At 37.2% G+C, this 22942-nt stretch overlaps 1 protein-coding gene across 8 annotated transcripts in view; it reads right to left on the bottom strand.

Annotated features, from left to right (window-relative positions):
* Positions 1–22942, bottom strand: part of LOC148673124 (tyrosine-protein kinase JAK2-like) — a 119903-nt gene that overhangs the window by 61263 nt on the left and 35698 nt on the right. For 5 of the 8 annotated variants that reach the window (XM_088629409.1, XM_088629407.1, XM_088629412.1 and 2 more), the window contains one exon: positions 2410–2647. In XM_088629409.1, the coding sequence (XP_088485535.1) occupies positions 2410–2623 (214 nt within the window). In that variant the 5' untranslated portion in view covers positions 2624–2647. Of the gene's footprint in view, positions 1–2409; positions 2648–2856; positions 2919–22942 lie in introns of all 8 variants that reach the window. The other 3 variants (XM_088629415.1, XM_088629411.1, XM_088629413.1) reach the window with 1 other exon arrangement.

Below are 22942 nucleotides of genomic sequence, written 5' to 3'. Positions count from 1 at the left end.
ACGCGATGGGGCCTTAGTCTCCAGAGGTTTCAGTTCCAAACGGTTTATAGACCAGGAAGAAAACAAGGTAATGTCGATGCCCTCTCCCGAATGCATTGCTTCTTTTCCAGACAGCTCGAGGACGGGGCTGATCTCAGGGGGAGGGTATGTAAGAGGACCAGAGGAAGGGTCATCCAGGACAGGTATTTTAGGAACGATCTGCTCACTATACTTGACTTAGACCTGACCAAGATGGCCGCTAAGAGAAACCAGCTGACCCGCAGATGGAAAGGGCTCAGTCTGAAAGACAATGAGACGCAGGTGGGTCTCATCAGGAAACAAAATATATATGCCCCGGAAACAGTGAACCGGCGCGGAAGCCAGTAGGTGAATGCGTTTTGGAGAAGATAGGGGAGTTTGGTTGGAGTGAATAAAGATTTAAGGACAACGGATATTCGGAATAAATAAAGGATAACGGTATACGGCTTGTGATTTGGACTCAGTGCGGATTTGTTGGATTTTGCGAACTTTTGGAACACAGACTGAACAAGGACAGAGAAAACGGATTGCGGACTGGTTTGGAAGACGGACGAACGAAAGAAAAGGACGAAACCTCACGAAAATAAAAGAAGAGTTTGTGGTGTGAGTACTTTCGTACTTATTACATTTATCTATTCCCCCGGAGACACCACACTATATAAAGCCTTTGCTTTTGCTAGTGTCGTTGGACCAGAAGATGGCACACTACCCTCCAGAAAATCCTTTCCAAACCAGTGCCCCCATTATACAGCATTGAGTAAAAACAGTAAAAGAACCTGTGTATCGTGTATTTTTAGAACCTTCTCCCTCCTTTGTGGAAGCCATAATACACAGGCCAATGGCTAGCTTTCTTGTTGTTATCCATACTAAATTAGCAAAACAACTGTTAAATAAATGTATTTAAAAACAGATGAACATAGCCTTGACCACTTTAAGGCCTCCTAAACTGTTGCAGAGCAGCGGCCAGTCTAGTTTCTGGCATCAAACAGGTTGAGAAATCCTGTTCTAGATTAAATTAAATCAGCATGAACACCTAAGTGTTTTTAAAGGTAATTTCATCAAGGATATTTTTGATACCAGTATGTAACACTCTTAATTAGGTAATCATAATAACTCCTATAATGACTCTTTAGCCCAGAATTAGGTCATTGGCAAATCAATTATCACCAAGCATAGTGAAAACAATGTCTTTACAGAACAGGGTAGGGTGGGTACTCTAAAGTACACTTCCTAGCCTTACTTCTGGTTTACAGGCATTGAGTCATAATCCCACAACTGGAACCTTCTCAGCCTTAGCCAAGGATATATATGAGATATCTTAGCTTGTGATTTCTCCTCTCATACTGAACAGACTACCACCAACAACAAATCATCCATGAGGTAACTTGTCTCACAACAGTCTACTTACAGTAGGTAAAACACTTTATTTTACATAACATATTGTTGTATGAAATTAAACCCTATTATGTGAAAAATGTTAGTATTGCTGCACCAGGAAGTAACTCTTATCATAATACATTTACAAAAATGCTAAAGCAACTGAAACTAATGTATAAAAACACATATTTTGCCAAAACACATATTCTACAAATATGATAACTAGATTACCAGTAATACAGAGGGATTCTGCTGGGGATAACCACTTTGCAATTAAAAGTTAAAACATGAAAAAGTATCCTGAACCTATTATATATTCCTAAATAAAGCACGCCTCTTTAATTTTATTCAGAGCAATTTCTCTTAATTAAACAAATGTAATCTTTAGTCATTAAAAAAAATCAACTGGAACATAATTTTGTATTTTGCTAACTAAAAGTATTTTTTAAACAGTATGTAACTTTATATTTTCAAATGTATTCGCTAATATAGAATAATATAAGAATAGTCATAAAAAACATGTTTGCATGCTATGCATTTTAAAAATGGGAATTAGGAGAACTTGATATCAGGATGTGTAGATTTTCTATATCCACTGTATGTGCTGTGCATAACATTAAATTTTCATCTGCAAAGGTGTTTAGACTACCTTTTTAGAATTGATAAATTATGCTGTCATAAGCCCAATTAAAAGTGTGCATACATTATTAAATGCATTTAAAAAATACAACTGCCATACTACTGTCTAGCCAGGTATAAGTACAGTATATTAACTGTTTAATAGATACAATCCTCAAATATGTTTTCAAAAAGCAATACTGACTTTGTGTGAGCTGCTCAGTTAAAATGGCAATTCAAATTGTTATGGAATGTGTCTTCCTGAAATCTAAGGATCTTTTTTTTAAAGAAAAAACACACAAATGGATATGCTCATTTCAGTTGCCCCTTTTCTCTTTGGGTTTTTTTCATTATCATCATGACGGGTCTACTGTTCTATCTTTTTTTTTTACTCACCACATGCTTTTGCTGCATCGATACATATCTCCTCCACCACATACTCTCCTGGAATGTAGCCCAGAGTCTTCCCATCTGTCCCATCCTGGGTGTGGTAGAGATAGACCTTCAGCATGGAGTCGGCCTGCTTTGGGACTTGGGGGCTCCTGTGGACATCACCATTTTGGTGAGGTGTGGGGCATGTGGACATCTCCATGTCGATCATACAGGCCATAGATCTCTAGACGATCACATTCACCTGAAACATAAACAGACGTGGCTGGTCAAATATATTTTTTAACCCTATTATGCTAAAGGCCTTCAATGCGTTATAACCCACTCTAATCTCATTTTTTTATTCTAGCTGAATGAATTACTGAAACGGTACTAGTTAGAGGAAGACCTGCAACTAGATGCGGGAGCTCAAGGCCATGACACCTCCACTGCAACCAGAAATTCCAAACACACCTTGACTACAACTACTATCAGCATGAAGTGGTGGATTTTGAAGACTCCATCCTCTGGAACAACTGCAATTTATAGAAGAGACAATGAGACAAAGGTGAGGCTAAGCTGACTGATATTGTTGATTGTTCACAGGCTCCTTGGTAGGGCAGAAAACAACCCAGTTGTCCGCATGGGGAAAAATGACACTGGTATGAACAGTACTTTAACCATCCAGCAAATTCAGACAACTAGGCAAGAAACTGAAGAACATGACTACCTCCTCAGGATTCCTTCCAGCATCGGGCAAAGCTGTAAAAACTAAAAGGGTAATTTGACAAAACAACTAATGGATGTGGACAGACCTGGAAAACCTTTCCGTGGCAAAGGCCATTTGTCTAGATGTGCTGGATTACATCTCAGTGGGATGGGCAGTCAGATGTACTGGTACACACAAAGAAATCTAGAACAAGAATGCTAAACTAGAATGGAAGGAGAGAAAGAAAGTAAGAAAGTCCAAAAGGAAGTTGTACGGGGAGGAAAAAAAAAAGATTTAAAAGAATTCTGCTTTAGGCACAGAACAAATTTATCCCGAGAGTACCAATTCAAAAGCTAAAAAACAATTTAAAAGCTAATTCAAAAGCTAAAAAAATCCCAAATCCCAAATGGTTCAACAAATCAATTAGGAAAAATAAGGGAAAACAAAAGCACTTTTAACAAATTAAAAACAACAGTTAGAGAAAATAACACAATGAGTTGTAAGTATAGATTAAATATGATATTAGTAAAACCTAAAAAGAGAACAGAATATTGCATAATATGTGTAAAAAAAGTGTAAAAAATGTTTTTCTGTACTAAAACAGGAAAAGAACCATTAAGAATGAAGTACAATGTATATAAGACAATGACAGTAAACCTCTAGATAAAAAGGTAAATGGCAGAACTAAAGTACTGTACTTAAGTATTTGACTCAGGTGTACATTAAGGAAAAAGTCAACAACTTGCTTCAGGCAGCAGAAGTAGTTCTTTATTAAACAGCATAGCACAGAAAACACAGAACTCTTTCAAGTACTACAAGTACACAAGATAAATCTCCAGGGCTTGAAGCCTTACCAGTTCAGTCAATGAAAGAACAAGAAAAACAATTCAAAGTCACAAACACAACTCTTTTAATAGTGGCCAAGGGAAGTACTAATGGACTGGAGAATTGCTCATTTTTGCGCCTATCCATAAAAAGGATAAAACAGAACTAATTAATTATAGACCAATATGCCTATTACATGAAAGCCCATGGAACATATACGCGATACCAGACGTCTGTGAGACAAACTGGTTTTAGTGGCTGAGCAGGCTTCTCTGAAAGGGGAACACTCGTAAATCACAGGAGCCTGGATGGGTTTCGCACACTCAACACTGACCAACCACACTAATGTGCACATAAGATCAAGTGATTTACTGACTCACGGCCACAGTTTGTGCCTGGAGGAACGCTTTTCACCATACCACATCACCCCTCTCCAGAGTATTTACAAAGTAAAAGGAAACATGAGTTTAGTAACTACACAAAAGATATGACCGCCCTATCATCTCATATCGTCGATCACCTGATCTCGGTAACCTACTTGTTCACTGCTCCCTTGACCGCCCTTAGCAATCATCCACACCAGGCACTTTTCCTCTCAGCAGAGCTCGCTGTATCACAATTACATATCTAACATCACATTCATTCAAGGCCCCTCAGGACAATTCCGTATCACTCAGATGACATCTTGTACCTCCAGCAACCTTATTTACTGTATCGCTTGCAGTAAATGTCCAGCCATCTACATTGGCGAAACAGGAAGGAGACTTGGAGACCACTTCAGAGAACATGTCAGGGCTGTGAAGATTAAAGATCTCTCCAAGCCCATAGTTTCTCATTTCACGTCAGACGGCCATGATCACACTGTTCTCTCTGTCTGCATTCTCAACATAGGGTTTCTTACCTCCTATAGCAGAAAGACATCAGAAACAAAAATTATCCTGAAACTTCGTTCTCACCTTTCCCCTTCTCTCAAAGAGAGATTACATTTGCTGACTCAACCTCCCAGATTTTGGTAAAGCTATAGATGCACATTACTATTTATACATATTCATACATATTTATAGGGTGGCACGGTGGTTAACTGGGTCCCTGGGTTCAATTCCAGACCTTGGGTGCTATCTTCATGGAGTTTATATCTTCTTCCTGTGTTTGTGTGGGTTTCCTTCCACAGTCCAAAGACCTATTCGTAGGTTAATTGGACCATTTTTCCTACAAGCCAAGTGTGTGTGTATGTGTATGCTCTGTGATGAACTGGCATTTCATCCAGGGTTTTTACTGCCTCGTGCCCATTGCTTTCTGAGGGGGGCTCAAGCACCCCCGTGACCTTATATTGAATAAAGTGGTTAAAAATGGATGGATGGATATATTTAGATTTAAATGTATATAATAAAACCATAAAAAGAAAAAATCCATATATGTAAGTGGTACAGAATTACTGATGATCTTCATTACAGCCATCTTCAAAAATGCATTTCCACAAGCTTTGACTCAAGCTTCCCATTCTATTCTATTCCATCAAAGCTTCATTAGACTGGTACTCTGGAACCTCTGGTTGAGTTAACATGGAAAGACCATTCTGACTCCTTCTGATATCTTAACAGCCCCCACAAGCTCAGCATTAACTGTTGCTTTTAATAGCTGAGCTAGTGCTCTGGAGCAATGGTGGTCTAAATAAAAGAGGTGAACAGTCAGGGATGAAGAAATATACAACATATACAGTATGTGACCTAAGTTTCAGATTTACAACCTTCCAAATAACATGTCTATTAATAAAAATAAAGCCTCTTTTCATTTAGATGACCATTGTGTGCCCCAAATGTAGAGTGCACATTTACTTGCAATATGAACAATTTAAATAAACTTTGCTCTTGTCAAGAAGGAACATTACGAAAGAAAGTCTTTAACATCAACTATACATTAACATCAACTTATGATTATGAACAGTAAAACAAAACTGCACAGAGACCATTAGAAAGATGAAGATGTGCTGCAGGACAGAATCCTGCCTGTTTCCACAAATAGGATTGTTGTGAAATATTTTTATAGCCTTTTGGTACAAAATACCACTGTTCACTGAGGAAGACCACAACATCTTAGCGTCTATCAATACAAAAGCTCTACTATCCTTTAGACTACACTGAAGTGCACTGGGGGATGGGGGAGTAATTTATGTAATAGACACTGACTAAATATTACATATGATTATATCCTTTTTATTGGTTTTTTGAAATATTACTCTAAAAGCTCTTGCTTATTTGAGTGGAGCTATGTGTGTAGAGCAACTTGCGAAATCCACAGCATCCCTACTGGCAGATCTCATGCCTTGAAAGTGTACAGGGACTCCCATCTCTCATCTCTTTAAACAATCAACCAAATAATGAGAGCAGTTCAGTGGTTAGCATTCCAGCCTTGCAGCAATGGGGCCCTGAATTCCATTCCAGACATGGTTTGCCACAGATGCAGCCATTCAAAATGCGCGGTACAAACCCGCAGTACGGTAACCTACCCACAAGCCACCGCGGGGCACCGTAGGGCACCACGGTAAGTGATTGGCTGGCCAAAATGACCGACAGGGGCACTCGTGGTGCATTGGTTGGTAGTGAAAAGATTTAATCATTTAATGTCTTTACTGTGCACATTTTAATCCACTTAGTTTTGAATATTTATATGGAATTTTACCACTAAAGGGAAATCTTAGTAGCTGAGCATAAAAAGAAGAAGAGCATAACGCATCTGAAGGTCATAAACGATATTAATTTAGGAACATAAACATTACTGTATGTACGTAAACTGTACTGTGTATGGCTGGTCTTGGTAGTTTAAAGAAAAAATACACACCAGTCTTCCATTTCTCCCTAAACATTTTAAGCATGAAAGTTTTATGAAACGGTACCCAAATATGTGATTGCTGTATAGAATGAATTTTAATTGTAAAAAATTATTTAACACGAAAATTAAGCTGTTTACATCTTCCGCCTGAGAACAGTCACCCGTTGCTACCCAACGCAGAAACACAGCCACTAACTAGCAAAGAGAGGACATTAGCTAGCCAATATGATAAAGAAAAAAATGATTAATTTTGTTTATTTCTTTTGCACATTTATTTGAACATTTCCATCGATTGTACAAGCACTTGGAAACTGTCCAATCCCTAGTTCATCAGGCATTTTCTTTTACGCTGCGGGCATTCTCCCGGTCTGTCTCTTCTAGGATATAATGCCAGCGAACTCTTGTTTTTATGTCCACTATAACAATCTCCTTTGCTTTTAACCAAGCGTTTAATAATTTCCTAAAATGAAAATGATTTACTTTATTTCCCTCACGGGATCAATAAAAGTATCTATCATCTGTCTAAACTATGGGACACAATTCTGGGGTCTCCCCATACCAGAGATTATGGTAGGGCTTCAGAATGGCGATTGGCTGACACCATCTGACACCCCTCTGATTGGAGAAAAAAGACGTGCTGGTTTGCTATACGTACATACTGTACCAGGAAGAGGATTTCTTTCTATTCAAAACGTGTATTTTAAAAGTTAAAGAAGTAAAAACCTTACAGCGTACACAGATTTCTAAACTGATCAGGATCGTTATCTTTGTCTTATGCATAATAATGTTCACCGCTCTGTCCAGCAAATTAATAATAAACTTTATTTTATATAGCGTTTTAAACAAATAATTAATTAGATTGCTCATAAACCTAATCACTTATTCTACATAAACACAGCGTAATTGCTCTCTGAAAATGCTTTTTCTTTTTATTTAGGCTCAGATTTCAACTATAGATCGTATTATTATAAACTTTCTTGGAAAAATGTCTTTTATGTAAACCATGTTCGCTATTAATTCATTTAGGGCTAGAATATGTTCATTGTCTTCCAATCGAGGCGAGCTGACATTAGAAGCTTGCCACGCCCGGACTGTTACACCAACGCATTAGCATGTTAAAGCGATTTCATTGAGGAGCCTAGCTTTCTTAACTAGTAAGCACTGTACTTCCTTGGTTTTGGAGGGGGGAGGTGTCTTTCGCTGGAAATCTCCCTTCTACTTTGAAAACACCTGTGAAACCGGTTTAATTCGTCACAGCCAGCACTCCCGCAGAGAGGGGGGTTGTACTCGTTAATGTCTAAGCCGGAACACATCATTATATCTCATTTTGTATTTCTATAAAAAGATCGTTTGCCCAGCCTAACACTATTGTTCTTATTGTTTTTATCCTGTAAAGCGCTTTGAGGAGCACAGCTTTCTCACGACTTAGATTACTTTTTGATACCATCCTTACACAAAGAAAAAACGTCTTGTATTTTCCGATGACATACAAGTGGAAAGATTACAGATTTTAATCGTCTTTTTTCTGAACCAGGGAAAATCTGATCATGTTTCTCTATAACAATAATAAAAAACTTTATTTTACATATCACCTTTAAAAGTGGCATCTCAAAGCAATACAGTAGATGTAAACCACAGATTACAAAGTAAATACCCAGACAAACGCAAACGTGTTTTTAATAAAATGCTTTTATTCATTCAGCAGAGAGAGCGTAAAACCTGGGCGTAACAGCTGTTCCTTTTACTGATCACTCGCTCTCTGGATAAACGTCTCGCCTGTCCTGTTCTTTGTTTTCCTAATTTGCCGATTATGCCTTCTGCGATCCACTCCTGCCCTCACACCTAAAGAAGACTATTTTAAATTTCTTTGCGTGGTCCATTGTGCAATTAACCCTTGTATGTGCTGTCCTTAAGGTGATATCACATAAAGGTGATAGGTAAAATAATGTTTTTTATTATTGTTATAGAGAAACATGATCAGATCTTCCCTGGTTAAGAAAAAAAGATCTAAAGTATACTAGTTTGTCACTAGTATACTTTTAATACAGTCTCTGCTGTGCTCTTGAGATCCTTGTGATATTTCGAGCTCTGGTTGAATGATAAGTGTCGCAGTTTAAATCTCTCTCTCTCAATTCAATTCAAGGTGCTTTATTAGCATGACAGATGGGTACAATCAGTGTTGGGTATTTACTTTGCTTTGAGATGCCACTTTTAAAGGTGATATATAAAATCAAGGCTTTAACTTGCTTTAACTACGCAAGTCTGAGTTCTTGTGTCTGTCCTATCCGAACCCGAAAGTATCACAATATGTATCTTTATAGCAGGTGGTGTACAGCTTTTTAGTATAGATTACACTTTTCTAAAATGTATTTAAAAAAAAAACGATAACAATCTAATCTTTCCACGTTTGATCTAACGTTTGGTATGCAGAATTCTGTCAGCTGGAAAAGGCGCTAATCAAAGCAGCTATGAAATTTCACATTATACTAAAAGATAACAGATTTATCTACTCGGAAAAATCAACACAAGTGCTTTTCAGCCATTTTGCCTTCGGGGATCATGCATGTGCTTAATATGACTAATGCACGAGGAAATTAGGCAACCTCAATCATGAAGTAACCACACTGATCAATTCTAAAGATGATCATGAATGCTGGAAAAACAGCGATTTTCTTACCAGGCCTCTTTCATCTACTTTTTGTCATTCATTCACACACCATCTTGTCTCACGTTTCCCTTAGAAACAGCCACCAACCACAAAATGCCCTCAGATACTGTATTCTGTTCCAAAGATGGGATAACTGGAGAAGACGGCTAGGTGTTTTTTGCTTTCTATTTTTCCGTACAACCTGCATGCTTGTTTGTCTGAAGTCTTAAAGTTCATGACAATGGTTCACTCTTATTATCCTTATGCTACAAGCTTTATTCTTAACAAACACAAAGGAGGTGCATACTTCTTAATTAAGGCGGTACATACTTCTTTATGTGAAAACCATTAAATTATACAATCAGGTCAAAACAAAATATGAAGTATGCAATGTTTAAAAATTTAGATTAAAAAGCTTTTTCCACAGATTTTTGTTATTCTATCATTTTAGTTCAAACTAGACAGTTTCTATTTTTTTAAGTTCTGAAACGTATACAAAATATTATAAACCTATGTAAATGTACTTTCTGAACAAGGGAGAATATTATGATTTTCTTACTGTATCTTCACTTTTGAATAACCCTGATAGTTTTTAATGGGGTCATGTTGTCTATGAAACTATTAATAGTGTGCAGTTACACATTATCAGCTTTGAATAGTCAGTATCATTAGATAATTGTGTAACAAAAGTCTTCTTTTCTCTTTCTCCATGACAAGCATTAATTACAGTAAAGGTCATTCCTAAAATATCTTATAGTTTATTGCCAGGACTCACACAAAGTAAGCAAATTAGTATTCCAGTCATGATGCTGGCTATAATTCTATAATGGCTATAATGTCTTTCCATTTGAATCCCAAAGTAAATCACAGATTTCTGAAAAAAATCCAATAATATTAGGGAATCTGATAGCAATAATATATATTTGCTAGAAGAAGATGCATGTTTTACTGCTTTGCCAATAAAATAAAAACTGGTGTTCTTAACGTGCATAAACACATCGCCATTCAGAAAAAAATACAATGCAAAAACTGTAATTCTTTTCAGTTGCCTTTCAAAGACCCCCCTTCCCTCGCAACAGTATAACACAGAGGTTCTCATCTCACCTCAAGAATATTTTCAGTTATTGTAAAGTTTAGCATGTCAGGCATATTTTTTTTCAGCGGTACAATCACAAGACTTGCCTTTAGTTATTGCCTCAAACTTCATGTGATCGATTCCCTTTGAACTTTATTGCAACAAGATAAATGCAACTGGTCACAGCTGAAGAGCTAGGCAGACAGACTGTCTTTCTTCAACAGTGAAGCACTGCTGATCCCAGTTATTGTCAATAAGTAAAAAATAATAAACAGAAATAACAAAATACAATATGTAGTCAATGATTCCTCTTCATGGTTAAATCAACGCATTCATATTTAAGATGGTCTAGTGAATTAACTTTAAGCTATTTTCAATATACATCTAAAGCTGTAACCCTATATATCCCCAGGATATTTGTTGTTCCCATTAACCTGACACTTCACTGATTTTAAAGAAGGCAGACATCATTAAAGAAAAACTCTTAACCAGTGAGAGGTAATTTAGTACATTTTTACATGATTACTGGATCTTTACCATTTAAAATCAATTAAACAATCAGCAGGAAATAATGGGTTGATTTAAATCAGTTTTGTTTCTCTGCAGCCTTAATTTAACCAGCAGAAGTTATTATTGTATACCTTCATGTTCTTTTAAAAAAAAAGTATTTGTGAGGTTTAGGTATCTTGAAATCTACAGGAATACTGAATTTCCGAATGTGGGACAACCTCACCAGTTATTCTTTTCTATCAGTGTTTTTTTTATTTAACATTTATTTTATTTCACAGCACAACACTCACATACACAGACATTTCTATGATAACAGCTCTATACACAACACACTTCTAATGCTTTCCTGAAGAAACTAGATTAATAAACATAACCCATGATGCAGTTCTACATAAAAAACATTAACTCTTTGTTAACCAAAACATGCCTTTACTACAGAGACAGATACTGCACAGGCTGCAAATATACTCCACAAATTCAGAAACAGTGGTCACTCACATTTTGCACAAATAGGAGTAATTGCAAATGTAGAACTTGCAAATATTCAGGTTTTACTGTATGGAAAACAAAACCCCAAAAATGACACAACAAGGTTTAAATAGGTCCATCCTAATAGGCAATTGTGGTTAACACTAACGGTATACAGCCTAGACAAAAAGACCAAGTCAATTGGAAAAATCTGGCAACAGAAATGTTTTTAACACATCTAATAGTAGATTATGTGAAAAAACAAGTTGTGAACATGGAAGAAGCACAATTTGTGTTGGTGTGATGATTAATGAATACCAAAAAAAAAGATTTTCCATATAGAATTTTTCCTGAGATAAGGCAGCCTGACAGATATGATAAAAGATTGCCAGATGCAAATATACTTGATATGCAAATAACTATAATGATATTTGCATAATAGTTCAACAGTAGTCACTAAGAAGTGAAATATGAGTTTGGAAGTGGAAAACCTATGTTTGAAACAGTGAAAACAAACTTCGCAGCTCTAGGTAAACCTACAAATGATAAATACAATTAAGCCTTGCTCTCAATATTGTAATTGAGCATACATTTTCATTTGTTTCATACAGTGTTGCATTCATATTTGTTATTTCATATTCACATAAGTAAAAAAGGTAATAAAAATAATCACATGGAATATTCTATTAAAATACTGTAAAATGGACTAAAGTAAAATATATTACCTCTACTTTACAGCAATACATCATGGATTTGCACATGAAAAAAATGTTGGCTCACCATCAGCAAGGACTAAAAGCAATCTTTGAACAAGAATAATGACTTAAGTTTACTCATATTTACAATGTAGCTATTTTGTTTTTCATTTGTTGTGTTCTATTAATATTCAATGTGACAAATATGATTAAAGCCCAAAGATATTTTTCAAGTAAGGCTACAGATCACAACTAAATACTGTGGTATGCATTTTAAAAAATATATGAATCCATGCTTTTAGGAAAGGCGAATATTTAAATAGAGGTCAGCTGTCAAGGTGGACTGGTTTCTATTCTGAAATTTCTTGAAAACTAGTAAGATAAAATCATTAGCTTTACGATACACACAGTTTTTACCACACAAAACATTTCCACCTGTCCTGAAAACATTCCAGTAGGTGTTCTTTGGCAAACCTTAAATGTTTACTTGTCACTGTATAATATCAACACATTTGGCACAAACCAAACACTAACTTCCAATAAAAGCACTTCATCCCAGCTGCCAAGCATGGTAATGTGGGTATCATGGTCTGGGGTTGTTCTGCCCCAAAAAAGCAAGCTCTTCATGCAAGGAAACCCTCAAATGATACCAGATTGAAGCAGTTTCGTAAAGAAGAATGGGCCAAAATTAATAAAAGATGATACGAGAGACTCAGAAACTGTTATAGGACATATCTAGTAGAAGTCATTGTTGCCGAAAGGAGGAGCCGCTAGTTACTGAATCTAAGTGTTCACAGACATATTCACATAAGAATACTTATTGTTGGACTGCTCTGTTAATTAAATAATCCAAAAAAGTCTGTGTGTTACATTTTGATTGTCTTCATCATTAAGACTTTCATGAATATCTAATTACTTTTTGGTTTAAAATATATGAGAATATGGACGGACATATAGTAGTAGGTTCCAAGCCTTTTTCTTGGCACTACACCAAATTACAGGAATCAGGAGTTTCAGCTGTCTTAACTGCCTTCAAGACATACACAGCACCTAAAAAACTCCAAGGGCAGACCACTGTTTTCAAAAAGCAATAAATATCTTTAGTACACTGACCAACGCTCACTGAAGAGTAACATTCTCACACTAGTATGTGATTTTAACTTCTGCTAAAGCTGCTTGTAAGCACAGTTTCAATACACTTCTGTTCCAAGAATGCCAAGCACTTGCTTTGGGTCATCAACATGTTACAGCTATGCAACACCTCAATAGTGTTCTACCTATTCTGAACCCTCACACAGCCTTCTCAAAGTGTTTGTGGCTTCTCTTCCTTAGAAAGATTTTTTAAGAGACCTTCAATAATATTTTTAAAAATGGCAAAACAAATTCAAGGGGCTGAAACAGCAATACTTTGGACTTGCTGGGAAAAATCAGATCAGAAGTTTCTTCCACATTTTTGCAGCTTACAGACACAAACAAGGACAGTTGGTGTACAAGGTACTATTATCCAGAAATATATCTACAAGAAAATACAGCATGATTTATGCACATTTGCTAAAAACAAAACACAAACCCAACCTCAAAAAATCAGAAGTAGAAGAATTCAAATATTTCATTGGCATATCCTGTGGTGATACACATGAAAGAGTAAAATAGCTGCAAAGAGAGAAGAATCTCTCTCATGATCTTGACTCCTCGTGTTCAGTACCCCAAAGCCAACTTAATTTTTCCCAGGAAACCAGACAGATAATGAGTTCTGATGGTGCAAAACACTCCTGCTGCCACTTACAAGGCACATCTGTGGTTTTACAGCTCCGCCGTGACATCCTTCCTACCTACTCATCTGGCCTTCCGCTGTTCTCTACGAGGTGACAGCATACCGCACACTGCGAAAGCTGAAATTCTTTTATCTTCTCATGTAAGGGCCTCCTTGCGGCGTTCTGATGTGGAACAGTATTTTTTCACTTTATCAAACCCACTTTACAGATCTTTCCGTTCAAAAGCACAAAAAATCCCCCCAAAATAACAGATACAGGGAATATGCAAATTACAACCTACTGAAGATAACTGCCCAAAAACTGATTATAAAACTTTATGTGAAGAACTCTCAGTGTAGTAGCTGTCTCTGTAGTTCTTCATTTTTTCCCCAAAGTTATTGCTAACTACTTCAATAATTACACCTTAATGCAGGCCCACACATTCTGAAAAAAAATAATCTTATGCAGGAAGCTTCTGAGGTTAGTAATTTTTCAAAAATTTGGAAATGTAAAATAGGGGTAATTCTGTACAGACATATAACCTACATATATCACAATACAAATGAATAAGAAACATATTTTAATATTTAATTTTTATTCAAGGCACAAAATATATTTTGTAAAAAAGCTCAACTGTACCTCCTTTTTATTTTCTCTTTTTAACAAGGTTTCTAGTTCTGTTTAGGTGGACGGTGTAGTTATAGATTTCTGAAAAATGGTATTCATCACAAATGTGCTTTAAAACTGACAACTAAATGCATAAAATAGTCCATGTAACACATCAGGTTTATGTGCAAAGGAACAGGTTATGTCTCTGTTTAAATGCAAATTAAACAGGGTTCTGATACACAGACAACATCACTGATTGGATTTGAATAAGAAATATTTGGTCTATCTTACAAGCATGTGATGGGTTATTACATTTGAGAGGCTTAGCTACACTATTATTTAAGTCATAGTAGATATTGGTACATAGTCATCAGAAATGGGTGTTTCCCTCATTACAACCGCTGTTGTAACAAAAGCACTGAGACAAAGACATGTATTTAGACTCAGACATGTGAAATGCATCTCTCCGCACTTGTCATTGCTGTCAATGCAGAGAGAGACCTGCAGAACAAAAGCTTGACAATTTTAAGTCTGGTTACAGTTTTATCTAGATCTATCCAGATCCAGAGATAGGCTAATGCATGTCATCTGTATATTGTTAAGTAAAATGCAAAAATGTAAAATAAATCAAACCCTTTAAAGCTTTTACATAGTATTTTTAGTATTTTATATATAGTTATGTAACACAGAAATGTTACATAGTGTAAATAGAAACTGTTGAAATTTGCAGTTTTTAGTGCACAAATGTGAATGTGTGTTTTAATTTCTGGCTTTCTAATGTTTGCACTGAAGAGTACCATGTATCGACAGTATGTGCCACTACTGAAGCATACTGTAACATTTCTTATAAAGTTCTTAGAATTGTACCTTTCTCTGCAACAGTTTGCAGTCATTATTTACCTCATTGGCTTTGTATCCATTATGATATTTATTCCTGGGGCTACCAGTACCAGTAATTTAATTTGTTTTTGAAAAAAGCAAGAAGCATTTTAATGCAATGTGTTTCAATGTGGCCATGTGTTACTGGTACATCACTACCTGAGAGGACATATTCACTTCCTTGCCATGCTGACCATGTATGCATGTATTTCTCACGCATCATTATTTTGGTTCCCAAAACAAAAAAATATACAAAACAAACTTGGAACTGTGTAGAAAACAGAGAGCATGATTTGTTGCTTGACAGAAGTTTAACTTAAAATTAAGTTCTGGGTATTCGATAAAACATGTACTTGCAAATCAAATTAAATTGCAAAAAACGAAAAAGCAAATTAGATGCTTCTGTAATTCTGAACCTGGTTCTGTTCTGGCTTATTTATATTCTTACAGCTTCTCCCAGACAGTCATCTTATTTAAATGTGACAATTTAAATTAAATCTCTGCAATGACTGGACACCACCTAAACATTAGTCTGCAATTCTGGTTTCCAATATAAAACCCTCCAGGAAACTTAACAATGACACATCATAAATAAGATGCAACAGTAACTATGATGAAACTTTTATTTTTCTACATTATATGGAGAAGTTACAATAAATTTACAATAGAAGTTACAATAAATAAGGACATGTTTCCTAAATACTAAATATTAAGATTATCAAGCTAACTATATTATTAGTGATAGTATTCATACACCTACATGCTGGTTAGTTTTATGGTACAGGTTGGTTAAATGCTGAATGTATTAGCATATATGCACCACCATAAAAATATTCAAAACTAAATTAAAGTTTTGAACAAAGTGACAGAAGAATGTTAGTTCTGTTAGTAACTATATATTGTATATAACATTTTCTTTGCACTGGAGCAATAGATGTATAAACGTTTTCCAGAATAAGTCGCCTACAGCATCTATTGCTCTTGAAATAAATGCCTTATTTAGGTCCCTCCCATAGCCCTGAATCAAGTCTCACATAAACCAGACAGATAAAGCTGCATGGCTTTAAATTCAACAGGGACTCTTTTCTCACAACTGTCCTTTTAATGATTAGACTAGCAGAACTGACCACACAATTGCAACGAAACCTATAGAATAGCCTGGATGGATGAGATCCTTGGATCATATCTTCTACCAGACAGTTAACAGTTCCAATGCTAACACATTCAGTATCTTTCTGCAAGGACCAAAATATATTAACCACTCATTCTGATATAAGGTTAAATTATAATACTTGGTCTCTAGATGAATGAAAAAAAAATCCTTCTTCAATGAAATTCAGGGAATTTTACATAGGATCACCATTTAAAAATGACATGCTGACTATACCCAAAAGTAAAGCCAACAGTAAGGCTATTCACTTTAAATGCAGAACTTTAGACGTGCTCATTCAGAATCACAGAATAGGTATGTCTCAGATCACTGCCATTCTGCTGGGCACATATAGAGTTGTCTGCTACATCACTCAGACCTACTACTTGTACACTTTAGGCTCAGAGGACAGGTCCTGTGTGTGGTAGATTGCTCTGTCCTAGGATATCTGCCTGCAGTATCCCACCCTGTCTCTGACAGTGAAGCATAAGATACAGTTGTTATAGAAAGTCACCACCATTTTTCAAAATGCTCACCTTTTGTTGCCCTAAAGCCCAAAAAGAAGACAAATAAAATCAATTTTATTTACAAATTGTATCTTGCAACATCCAAGTGAAAAAGAAGCAAAATTTCTGAAAATAAAAATAAAAAAATAGAATAACTAGGTTTGATAAGAGAACGCCCACCTAAGTAAATGGTGGAAGTACCTTTTGCTTGAATTTCAGCCTTGAGTCTGTTTGGATACATCTCTTCCAACTTTGCACACCTAGAGGGAGGAATATTTGCCCATTCCTTTTACAGAACTGTTTTACAGACCTGTAGCTTGTTCAAAGTTGCCATCGGCCTCTGATCAGTCTCCTTCTTGCTTGCTCATCCAGTTGGGAGGGACAGCCTGATCTAGGCAAAGTCTGGGTGATGCCATACACCTTCCACTTCTTAATGATGCTTTTGACTGTGCTCCAAGGGATACTTAAAGGTTCACTTATCCAAATAAGGGATTGTACTGTTGTAAATTAATTTTCAGAATGTTTTTGAATGTTATGTTCACTTGGCTAATGTGGGTTACTGTGTGTAAATAAAAATGGAATTTAATTTGTTATATTTTCAAGGTGTCATACAACAAAAGGTAAAAATTTTGAAAGGGAGTGGTGATTTTCTATAGCCACTGTATGAAAAGTAGATCTAAATTAGGGTGACCATATTTTGGTTTTCAAAAAAGAGGACTTGGTGGGTGAGGGATAATTGACACTCAGCATATGCCTCCAAAGTAATCAATCTTCTTTACTTTTTCTAATCAAAACATCAATTTAAACTCTCTACTTTTTATTAAACTTCTTAGTAAAATTTTAAACAGTTACAGGGTCGCTATTTCTCTTAATATTTCTCCATAATGGCAAACAAGGAAAAAATGAAAAATAGCCCTATTTCTAACTTATTTGTTACTTGTTATTTGTCATGGCCATAAAAACAGCCACGCGCACAAAAACCTTTTTCAAGCTGTGCTGCATATGGTGCCTGTAGGTTCAAAACATCTACTGGTAATGCATGTAATGAACGAAAATATGTAGGGCTATGTTTGTTTACACAGTCTGAGTGAAGAGCAAAACAAAATCCCGGCCAATTTATGGAATTTTATAAATCCTGGTCGGACCGATATTTTAGGTCTCAAAAAGAGGACATGTCCAGGAAAAAGAGGACATCTGGTCAGCTTACCTAAATATTTAGTACTCTTAAGGTGAATTTTATAAAGGCCTATTAATGTAATTGTGTTTTCAATTTCCTTAGGTTGTGTGTTTGTTTGGATCAAAGGAAAGTCTTTACCAACAAAGAAAAGAAGGTGGTGAAAGTTTGAAAGCATAAAATGTTTGCTACTGCGTTTCACAGATGCAGCAACAACAGCAAGCATTACACAAGTTAATCTTGTTGTAAGCTAAAAGAGTCAATAGCATAAGTCGCACCCATATAAAAAACTGTATCTTTAGCTTCCCATTCATACTAGAAGTTTGCAAGAACATGGCTTGAACATTACTACTGAATGTCTATCATCCACCAAATGTCTACAGCTCTAATCCATCAAATTTCTTCGGCAATAGAAAAAACACTGTATTTTACCAGGAGAGTCAAAGAGTAAAGTATTCAAATCTGAATTATGAAGATTACATAATGTATAAAAAGTCCTGGTCAGCTGACAGTTTTGAAATAGCTGAGAGACATGAAATTGACAGAAAAGAATGCATGGTAATTGATAATGGATGGTAATTCCTTTTCTGCATTTAATTTTCATACAGCCCATTTTTGGAATGATGCTTGAATTACAGCTCTGTAGCAGTCTTACTGATTGGCTTATACACAAGAAAAGGTTGCAACTGCCACTGAGCAGTTTTGCTGACCTACAGATATTGTCTGTTGCAGGCACAGGCAGCTGCAGTTGTAATACTGACACAGTACACTTGGTTCCATTAATAAACCATGCAAAATCAGCTGTATCCAGTAATCCCAGAATGACAGAAAACATCAATTTGAACACCTCAGTTTACTTTGTGCTATAGTCGACTGTCCAATTTTACTTTTTAACTGGTCTAAAATTGAAAGGCTATAGTAGATTACAGTAGCACTGGTGGTCTACAATTTAATTTCGGTTAAATCCGGTTCCCGGTCGAGAGGGAACGCTGGCGCATTTGGCTGCCGCTCCTCTCACCAGTTTTTCATTTCTATCTACTTATTTATGTTTTTTTTTCCCTTTTTCTCCTCGATTGCACTGATTTCTAGTTTATCTATTTTCATCCGCTTCACGTTACAAGTTCACGGGTGCGACTTCCACTGCATTGTGAACTTACTCAACTGAAGACTTTCACCTCTTGCTACCGCCTTCTCTGGATTTCCTTCCCGTCTCGTTTCATCAATCATGTCTCTGAGGTACACTGCACTGCAACTTCTTCAACTAAAACAAAGCTACTTCCTGGTCAAAGACACATTCGATTACTGCCGTTTTACTGGGATTTTACGACCGACTCGCTACATCCATCGCAGCACAGGACACCGTTCTCTACGTTCGTCTGCCTGCGGAGTCTCTATCCCTGCCTTTCGCCGCACGTCTGTAAGTCCATCACGTACCGGCGCCGATCTAAAAATTCTCCTCTCACTACCGCACCTGGACCGCACTCCGCTTCCCCCCGCATCCCCGAGACTGGCCAGATCAGCGCTACTCAACACCCGCTCCGTTAACAGCAAGGCTCTTCTTTTATGTGACATTATCAAAGAAAAACAACTGGACCTTCTGTGCTTAACCGAAACATGGCACAAACAAAACGATGGACTCCTGTTCAACCAACTAGTTCCTCCTGGATATGGTTTCTTTGACCTTCCGCGTCTTTCAGGCAGAGGCGGGGGCATCATTGTTATTTACAACCTTTTTTACAGTCTAAGTCCTATAGCTATACCTCCTCCCTCTTCTTTTGAGTGTCTTGTTTTAAATGTTTCTATCCCCAAATCTACTATTATTGCCACAGTTTACAGACCACCCAAACCCAGTGGAGTCTTCTTAGGTGAGTTTGCTGATTTTCTCTCATTCTTATCCCTTACATTTAAAAGGATCCTTATTCTAGGGGACTTTAATATACACATTGATTCAACTTCCTCCAGTCTGGCTAAAGACTTCCTTTCTCTTTTGGGATGCTTTGACCTTGCTCAGTTTGTTTGTACCCCTACACATAACAAAGGACACACCTTAGATCTAATTATTGCAAATGACTCCTTTGTCTCCCACTGCTCCCCCCTTGATCTAGGCCTCTCTGACCACTTAGCCATTCTCTTCAATCTGGAATTACCTGTTTCTAACACTTCCCCCTCACGCTCTGTAAATTTCCGCAACTGGCGATCAATTGATCACCCAAGGTTTGCAAATTCTGTTCTGTCCTCCTTATCCTGTTTCTCTTCCTCTGACCCTCTAGAGGACAAAATACAGTTACTTGACAATGCTCTTTTATCTACCCTCGACACCTTTGCTCCTTTAAAAACTCGAACCATCTCCTTCTCTCGCCCTGCCCCCTGGTACAATGACCATCTGCGTTTCATGAAGGCAGCCTCTCGCAAACTTGAGCGTAGGTGGCGTCTTTCCGGCCTAAATGTACATTATCAGGCCTGGAGAGATTACTTATCTGATTATAAGGTTACTATAGAGTCTGCTAGATCCACCTACTTCTCTCACATCATTGAAAATCACCAAAACAATCCCAGACATCTTTTCTCCACCATCAACAGACTGCTCAAGCCAAACTGCCCCACCACATTACCTGCCTCATCACAACTTTGCAACACATTCTTAGATTTCTTTAGTTCTAAGATTGACAACATCCGGCATCACATTCTCTCCACTACGGATATAATTTCCACACCTCCTCCCTCCTCATCCAACTTCTCTGGTTCCCGTCTCTCCAGCTTCTCTCTTCTTGACTCAGCATCCCTAAACAAACTAGTTACGCGCATGAAACCCACCACATCTATTTTAGATCCCATTCCCACCACTTTATTCCAGTCCTGTTTCTCTTCTCTCTGTCCCATTGTCCTCAATATAATACATGAATCCTTGAGCACCGGCATTGTACCAACGGTCCTCAAAACTGCTGCTATTACCCCAGTGCCAAAGAAGCCTAACATGGCTCTCGACAATCTTAACAACTTTCGCCCCATCTCCAACTTACCCTTTCTCTCTAAAATTCTAGAACGTGCTGTCACACTTCAGTTACATAACCACCTCATGACAAACAACCTTTTCGAACCCCTCCAATCTGGCTTCCGTCAACTTCACAGCACAGAAACCGCCCTAGTCAAAGTCACCAACGATCTCCTAATAGCTTCTGATTCTGGTTCTCTTTCCATACTCATCCTTCTTGATCTCAGTGCTGCCTTTGACACTGTTGACCATAACATCTTACTTTCTCGTCTCGAGACTGTGTTTGGAGTCTCTGACACTGCCCTCAAATGGTTTAAGTCTTACCTCACTGATCGCTGTCACTTTGTCTCTCTCAATGGGTACAGGTCTGAAATTGGTCTTGTCAAGTCTGGTGTCCCTCAGGGCTCAATACTGGGCCCCTTGCTCTTCAGCATTTACATGTTCCCACTTGGTCAGCTTTTAAGATCACATGGCCTCAGCTTTCATTTTTACGCTGACGATACTCAAATATACATCCATACCAAACCCGACACTGATGTGGCTGTCTCTATTCTATCTAATTGCATCTCTGACATAAAAATTTGGATGACTCAAAACTTCCTTCATCTAAACTGTGACAAGACTGAAGTCATGCTTATTGGTACCCCCCATCAACTTCGCAAAGCCAGTCCTGTAACCCTGTCTGTAGATGGCTCTGTACTTGAGCTCCAATCAAAATTGAAAAACCTTGGGGTTATATTCGATTCTGGCTTAACATTCGACCCACATGTACAGCATACTGTCAAAACATCTTTTTTTCACCTCAGAAATATCGCAAGACTACGCCCTATGCTATCATTAACTGTGGCTGAAAAGCTGATCAACATATTTGTATTCTCTCGAATTGACTACTGCAATGCTCTGCTCCCTGGGGTATCTAAATCTACTCTGAACAAGCTGCAGTATGTCCAAAATTCAGCAGCCAGAATCCTGACCAGATCTAGTGCAAGTGTTCACATTACTCCTATCCTGGAGTCCTTGCACTGGCTTCCGGTCAAATTCCGCGTAGACTTTAAAATCCTCATGCTCACCTACAAGGCTTTACATGGCTTGGCACCTCAATACCTGTCTGAACTTTTATCGCCCTACTCCCCACCTCGCAACCTCCGCTCTTCAAATTCTGCCCTCCTTACTGTCCCCCAAGCCCGTCTACATTGTATGGGCGACAGGGCCTTCTCCTGCTATGCCCCCAAGCTCTGGAACTCCTTGCCCAAGGATATTAGAGAGTCACCTTCTCTAAACTCCTTCAAATCCAGACTCAAAACCCTCCTTTTCAGAAAAGCCTTTACTTAACTGGTTCCATTCTTCACCCCTCTGCTCTTCTTAATACCATCTTCCACGGTCTCCTCTATTGTTATTGTTGTATTGCTGTAATTATAATTGTGTCCTGTCTTGTGAAATTTTCTTATTTATTGTTGTAGTCTTCTTATTTATTGTTATTGTCATCCTGTAAAGCGCTTTGAGAAGCCACCTTTAAAGGCGCTATATAAAATAAAGTTTATTATTATTATTATTATTAATTTTTATCTATACTTGAGTGCAAAAGATCTGCAATGTTCAAACATTTGCATGCATTTCAAAGCAACAGGTATAACTGAACTTTCTACCTATTTACATTGCTGAGTATCTTACTATCTTTCAACCATGTTTAATTCAAAATAATTTCTCTTAATTTACCCAATGATAATGCATTTCACCC

This window comes from Lepisosteus platostomus, chromosome 4 (assembly GCF_059453375.1).
Source record: "Lepisosteus platostomus isolate fLepPlt1 chromosome 4, fLepPlt1.hap1, whole genome shotgun sequence".
Taxonomy (NCBI): domain Eukaryota; kingdom Metazoa; phylum Chordata; class Actinopteri; order Semionotiformes; family Lepisosteidae; genus Lepisosteus; species Lepisosteus platostomus.
The sequence above is the reverse complement of the archived record's forward strand: the minus strand, read 5'-3'. Positions and strand labels throughout refer to the sequence as shown.